This window comes from Phalacrocorax carbo, chromosome 6 (genome assembly GCF_963921805.1).
Source record: "Phalacrocorax carbo chromosome 6, bPhaCar2.1, whole genome shotgun sequence".
Taxonomy (NCBI): domain Eukaryota; kingdom Metazoa; phylum Chordata; class Aves; order Suliformes; family Phalacrocoracidae; genus Phalacrocorax; species Phalacrocorax carbo.
Window position 1 is genome coordinate 14,765,759 of NC_087518.1, and position 7,573 is coordinate 14,773,331.

Genomic DNA, 7,573 nt, shown 5'->3' on the forward strand with positions numbered 1-7,573 from the left:
AGAATCAAGCTGGACTGTCAAAAAGTAAGGAATGGTTTCAGCGCAATAGGTTCTTTTTCCTGGAGCTATAGATGTGTCCATTTGAATGTTAACACTACAAAAATGTAGTTCACAGGAATCACTTTGTGTCCACTAGAGGAATGGGGGAGGACCAGCTGTCACACTAACTGGCTCAGACCAATATTTGCTGACCTATAGTTGCTTTTGAGATGCAGTGACTGAAAATGTAATCACTTTTTTCTTAAGTAGGAAAAATGGTCTCACAAAGTAAATTAAACAAGGAGTGGCAGGATTATTGTGACATTGTGGTGATTCTACAATTTGTTGAAATATTCTGGTTACAGTTCTTGACAAAATACACAATATTCTGTGCATACGTGATTGCACTTATGGCTGGACAGTCACAGGTGTAAATGGTGTAGTTGCAGGGTATGTCAAGACAGCAATAATCCAATTTTAAACTTTTGATAATTGTTTGTTTTAGGAGCTGCTGAATATGTATATGTTCTACAAATGTGTTATCTAGCAGTGTGTTTCTGTCCATGCTGGTGTATCATGAGAGGTAAATGGAGCAAGATTATGTCCTCAGAATGATGATCATTACCAGAAAACAACAGGTGTTTGCTAATAGGTTATTTGCTGGTTTCATGCACGCATTGAAAAAGAGCCAAATTATCCAAGAATAATAGAGATCATAGATAACACAAAGCCTGTAATACATCTAAGAGCTGATATACACTTCAGTTTTAACTATGAACTTCACTACGCAGTGTTCAACCACTGTACGTAAACCAGTCAGTAAAAGATTTTGCACAGATGTAGGCACTTGTCTCTGTGTCTGACCACCATGTCCCTCTGCTCTTAGTGGCAGTGTTCACACAAAATCCTTTTTATAATCTCCCCAAGCTCCTCAAAACTGATTAGGACTTTACTCCTCACTATTGTTGGAAAATTTAATTCAAAACCTTATTTTTCCAGTGATTAGAAAATTTATGCTAATTATCAGTTTGGATTTATTCAAGGGTGGTTACACTTTTTTTTTTTTATGGTAGCACTGTGATTGTTACTTAGTTTCACGTTATTTTCTGTTCTCAATCTTTTAACTCACTGGCTCATTATATAAAGAGGAATTGCATTATCTTTCAGCGTTAATTTTGAAAGAATAGGCAACTCAGCTGTTGTAATCCTCTCTTGTCAAATTGATTCTCCATTTATCTTGTTTTTGTTCAGACCCTTCCCTGCTCCTCTTTCTAGTTTACATGAAACTTACTAAAAGATACTTGTACCCAGTATAAAAATTAGTATCTTGCTAACGTAACAATTATATTAATGTAATATTCGTAGTAAGCATATGTAGAATATACTAATTAATTTGTTATGTATTAAATATATGCATGTCATATTTATACAGTTATATAAAAATACATTATTTGTAAATATACTCTCTATATCCTATCTATTTATATACAGTATACATTGTATACTGTGTTGATAATATATGTATACAGCATATATAAATAAGAATAACATGACATGCATACTATTAATACAGTATTATGCTAACATGTAACTAATCTTGCATATGTTGTTTCTTAATTTCTAATGAAATTAGGTAAGTTGGTATATCTAGCATCCTCACTGCTTTATTGTTTTAGTAGAATATAATCATCATGTAACCAGCTCTTAATTGCTTCTCTTTTAATATGAGGTTGACTTTTTGAAATGTTTGATGTTTTCTGTGGCTGTCTGAAAAATAAGGAAAAACATTTTAAAAATAAGTATGACATTTCTGTTGTTTGTTTTAAATAAATATATTTATTAGACCAGATCTAATTTTCAGATACAAATAAAGGATTGCTTTAAATTGAAATCTGAAGGTGGGGGGGTAGAAGGTGAGCAGATGATGTTTATCCAGTTCTTTGGTGTTACCCAGTGGGTATGAACAGCCTGCGCAGCCACTTCCTGCTGAAGCTGATGTGCACTGGCCAGCTGGCAGCCAACACAGCGTTTGCTGCTACCTGATAGAAAGCATCCCGCTGAGAGAAGTGGGCTAAAGCAGTAGAGGTAGCAGCTGTAGGAGAAAGATAGAGGGTGGAAGAAAGCAAGATAGGCTCAAATGCCAAACAGTTCTGCCTCTTCTGAATCCAGCTGTCCCATGGAGGCCTATACTCATTTTTATTCCAGCAACTGACATCACAGGGGATGCTTTTTCTAGAAAATACTCTTGTCCAAACCCTACCGAATATTTATATGAACAGATTGCTGTCTTCCTGCAAAATGAGACAGAGCTCATTTGTAGGGGCAAATTTCATATGCAGAGCCCTACTATTCATGAGACTGTATTGCAGTTTGCAGCAAAGCATTCTCAGTTAATAGATTTCCACCTTTGAAGTATGTATTTTGTCTTGCACTGATACGCTTCCTGAAGGAGAAAGTCTCAGTTGTTACAATACTTAAAATACATGTAGAAATATTTTTATTCTTTTTCTTAAACTACTGACATCCTTTCTCAACTGAGGAATATCATCACATTTTACAAAAACTAAAAGGCATCTGAAGCAGCTGGGCGAAAATCTTCCTGAACAATATTCCCCTGGTGATTAGGAACATCTCCAGTAGGTGCAAATCCTGTCTTTTTCAGTGACTTCTTGCTCAAATGTAGTGTTACTGTTCTCTAAACTTCTCCTTCCAAAAGATTAATTCCACCTGATGCTTAGTAGAAATAAGTTATTGTTTAACAAAAAGAGCAGAGTATCAGTCTAAGTACTTTATTCTTATTTTACTTGTATATATTTATACTTTTTAGTCCCATGAAAACTTACAAATAGAGGCCAGCAAAAACTGGAAGGGAATGCATGATAATAGCTAGAATTCTGTTCTGTCTGTGGTAGCAAGAAAGTAAACAAGGGAAAGTATAAAAATACAAACAAGTGAAGGCTTGTAAGAAGCTGTGAGATGATACCTTTTCTTAAACCAAGTGATTAAAGCTTTTGGCCAGGCCCCATTTCATCTCTTAAATGGCAACAGCAAATGAAATACCACTGCAGAATCATTGCTCTGAGTTTAACGTGATGAAGCTAAGTCTTCGTCACGTCTTGTTTTGGATGGTAATCTCTTATAGACCTCAGGAGTTAACTGTTGGAAAAGTTCATGAGTCTTACATGGTATCATGGTAAAATACCTGAAGCAACTAGAGACAGCAGGAGCCTTCCTGCACAGTCGCTCCCACTGCGCACCACGTAGCCCTGTTCGTATCTTAGTTTATATCTAAAATTTACTTTGTTGCTAGTGGTGTACGATAACCGAAGGCTGCTGTATCTTAAGTAATTACAATGATAATTTAGTGTATTATAATTTTGTGAGAGTTACGTATTTGTTCCTCCTTTGTTTAGGAAATTACCATAATGATCAAAGCATCCTTTAATTTCTAACAGTTTGGGTTTGATAGATAAATAAATGTTGTTAATGGGTCTTAAGGAAACAGTGCATCTAAAGACCCATAAGTGTTCTATTAAGTATGTATAGATGTGGGGTCTTGGTTTTAATATTTGCAACTTTTATTGGGGAAGAAATGGCATGTAGTAATTCAGGAAACCAGCCTGTCTGCATCTACTATGGTTGAAGCTGCTCTGGTAGCAGTCACCCAGAAGTCCAGCAAGAATAACTAAATAATAAGAATTACAGGTTAGGAGGAGAGTGGTGGTAATTTTTTTTGTTTTGTGTAGTAAACTGTTCAGCACTTTCACCTCCACCAAATGTTTCCTACCAGAGTATAAATGGGGCATGGACTGTGCTAACAGAATACACGAAAACTCTTACATTGTTAAAGGAAGAGCTGGGCTTTTGGCAAAGATGCTAAAATGGGTTTTAAGAGATTAGTATGCTATTGCTTATGTTATTCCAATTTTCTGGCAGCCTCGGGTGAAGTCGCCCAGCCTGTGGGGTGTTTCCCTGACTCCCGGCTGATGCTCAGTGTCGCGTAGGACACGGGGTAGGACGTGCCTGTTAATTACTTAGCGACAACCTTGGCCAGATGCTGTTCCCTGACACCCCAAACTGGAAAACGGTGATTATTTGCCTACGGCGTGTTGCCCGCAGAAGTCCCGTCCCGTCCCGTCCCCCCCCGCGCTCCGTCTCAAGGCCCCCGAGGAGGGAGAATGTTCTTCCCCAAGGCACGCCGCCCCACTGCGCGCTCGGAGCGCGGAAGCGATGCGAGCCCTGGGCGCTCCGTGCGTGGGCGAGGCGGAGGGGACGACGGGCGGTTTCCCGCGGGTGGGCCCTCCGGAGGCGGTGAGTCCGCCCATCCCGCCGGCGGCCTCCCCCTCCCCCCCGCCGCCGCAATGGTTCGGCCCCGCCGCCCCTTCTCCGCGGCGCCCGCTTGGGCTCTCCCGCTGCGGGCGGCTCTGCCCCCCCCGAGGAAGCGGGGCGGGGCGCCGCCGGTCACGTGGCTCCGCGGCGGGCCGGGGCGGGAGCCGGCGCGGGCCCGGGCAGCGCCATGTCGCTGCGGGAGCGGAGCCCGGGCGCCGCCGCGGAGGCCGGCGAGGACGCGGGGGCGGTGCTGGCGGAGGCAGATGGCCCCGAGCGGTGGCTGTCGCTGCTGCCTTGGGACCGCTTCTCGGCCTGGCTGCACTGCGTGTGCGTGGTGGGCTTCGACCTGGAGCTGGGGCAGGCCGTGGAGGTACGCGGGGCGGCGGCGGGAGCGGCGACGTGCGGTGCGGGCACCCTTCCCCGGCGGCGGGCGGCGCTGCGGCGGGGCCCCGCCGGAATCGGGCGCTTCCTCTGGTGCCGGCGTTGCAGGGTGGCGGGGGAAGCTCGGCGGCGCTTTGAGGGAAACGTGATTGTGCGAAATCCGGAACGGCGGCTGAGGGCGGGGAGCGGGCAGCCGCGGGGGCTGGCACGGCGCGCGGGGGGAGCGTGCTGTGGGGAGCCTTTGCCAGCCACAGCTGTCACGGGGCGTGAGGTGAGCCTAATTGTTTTCAAGCAACTGTTTTCATTATGCTGGTTGTCACGTCAGTGTGCCGTTGTGAGTGGTTTTCATCTCGTGCCAGGAGCTGTGTTAAATGCACAGTCAGCTTGCTTTATATACGAATAGCGCTAATTTACATGGCACCTAGGTGTTAAAGATTTTACAAGAGCATAATAACAGCGTGAATGCAAGTAGTCTTTGTAATTAACAGTTTTCCCAAGATCGTGAAGGTATGCAAATAAATGCTTCAAACATTTAGATAATTTTCCTTGCACCATTAAATGAATGTCAAACTGAGGTGATGCATTAGTGACACTGCCGCAAACTGCAGGGTTTTTTTAACTCCCTGCTGCTCTTTGCTGTTTTGTCCAACAGGCAGACATCTATGAAATTGCATGTGGAACTGCATTAGGGTACTGATCGGTCTGAAAAATAAACTGGAAAGAACAATGATCTTTTGGGTCTGTTTCACATCCCGTTTCACCATATTCACCATAGGACTGTGCAGCAAACGGTGTGCAGGGAAAAATGCCTGCCTCCCTTCCGCCTCCCTTCCGCCTCCCTTCCGCCTCCCTTCCGCCTCCCTTCCGCCTCCCTTCCGCCTCCCTTCCGCCTCCCTTCCGCCTCCCTTCCGCCTCCCTTCCGCCTCCCTTCCGCCTCCCTTCCGCCTCCCTTCCGCCTCCCTTCCGCCTCCCTTCCGCCTCCCTTCCGCCTCCCTTCCGCCTCCCTTCCGCCTCCCTTCCGCCTCCCTTCCGCCTCCCTTCCGCCTCCCTTCCGCCTCCCTTCCGCCTCCCTTCCGCCTCTGCAGACTGGCCTAAAATACAACTAAGCTAGCTATTACAATATTTAAAATACTTAATTCATGTCATTGTTGGCTGCAAGAGGAATGCAAACAAGAAGCCAGTGTATGCTGTGCTAATTAGCTAAGTTATGTTTGCTTGATGTTTTAAGATTTTGTTAGCAACAAAGACAAGAATTTCTTCATAACCTGTGCTCGATGGCTGAAGGAAGCACAGAGTAGCCTTCATCCGGTCTGCAAACAACTGTGTTAACGGTCCCATTAATTTTAGTTGAATGGTTGCATAAAATTAAACTTAAAATGTCTATATAGCTAATGCCTGAGGTTTTTTTTGGTTAGGTTGCTGCAGGAAGAATAATCAGCTTTTAGTTTCAATTAGAATCCTTAACAATTAGGTTATTTAACAGTACAGAATTTTGAAAGAACGGAAATGCAAAGCAAGCATTTCCATTGTTGCACACACACAAAAGATGATGTTTTATTTCTCTCTTGGAAACTCCTTAGACAGAAAGAAGCAGTTCCTTGTCCAAATCTGCACTTCCAGAAAAAAGTTTTTATGACTGTTGGAGGGGAAGAGTTCCCAAGAGTTACCAAAGTTCAATAGCCACACTTTTCAAGTTAACTTTCTTTCACCTACAAATTAGGCTTTTTTTGTTTTGTTTCTTGTCTGGCGAGTTAGATTATTAGTTCTGGGGGGGGATAAAATACATGTAAAGGACATTTAGATTATGGAGGCAAACATTTGGAGACTATAAGTGATGGTCTCCACTAATTCTTCTTTGTGTCTACCTTGCAGTCTTGTCTTTTCCCCTTTGCTTTTGTGCTTTGATAGGCAGCTTCCTCTTCAACACCTTCTGCTGCTGAACAGCAGGCATAGCGGTAGCTCACAGGAATGTTCATGTCCATTTTGGTTTGGATTTCTTTAGTGAGGTTGTTGAGAATGTTGTGAAATCTGGTAAAAACCTTACCTGGGCTGTGCTTGCTTTCATTATCACTGCATCATTCTGATCTGGCCGTCCCTGCAGGTTGGAAAGGCTGGGCAGGTGTGACAGGATAGAGGTAACAGTTACAACTGTTTTTACTCCTTGTCCTTTGACTTCTGGGAAGATACACCAGCTAGTGAGGAAAAGGAGCATGAATTGAAGTCTGGTCTGTACTCCAGTCATCTGGCTAGATGTAGATCATCTCAGCATCATTCAGCTGCTGAAAAAGTTGCATTTGAATGTATTGTTTAGCATAAGATGGCCTCGGAAAATGTTAAGAGATAAAAAAAAAGATGGTGCTAGGTTCACTAAATGCTGGACTGGTGTTCCAAATATATGTCTACTTTTAGCTTTAGTTACACTAATAGTTTGTTGTGTCCTGGATGTCATTGGGTAGAGGACTGAGGGGAAAAAGAAATGAATCGGGGATTTTATGGCCAGCGCACAGAAAGCCTGCTTAGTCAGAGACCAGCCAGTGCATATATTTGTTGTTTTCTTAGAGTAGGATAGCATTATATTATTAGGAGGTATAGTTACTTATACTTTGTCAAACAAGGTTAAATTAGATAACTGGATGTTTGCGGTATGGTAATATGAGCACCCTGGACTAGGTTAGTCTTATTGCACTGAACTTCTGTTTTTAGAGAAGTTGCTATCTATGAAAGCACTGAAACCTTCTTTGAAACATAATATTTGAATTTATTTTGAAATTTCTTTGCTTATAAGCTAGCCACCCATTTCAGTAATTTTGAGTTTTTTTGAGGAACTTTTAAGCTGAAATTTAAGTGTCTCAGGTTTGTCATCTTTCCTGTATGTTCTTGTCTC

General features: G+C 43.2%; 1 protein-coding gene across 2 annotated transcripts in view; it reads left to right on the forward strand.

Annotated features, from left to right (window-relative positions):
• Nucleotides 1-4,418: 4,418 nt before the first annotated feature.
• The window catches only part of DENND6A (DENN domain containing 6A), a 28,481-nt gene continuing 25,326 nt past the window's right edge, over nt 4,419-7,573 (forward strand). The window contains exon 1 of one of the 2 annotated variants that reach the window (XM_064453842.1): nt 4,419-4,678. In XM_064453842.1, the coding sequence (XP_064309912.1) occupies nt 4,496-4,678 (183 nt within the window). In that variant the 5' untranslated portion in view covers nt 4,419-4,495. Of the gene's footprint in view, nt 4,679-5,400; nt 5,428-7,573 lie in introns of those variants that run through there. The other variant, XM_064453843.1, reaches the window with a different exon arrangement.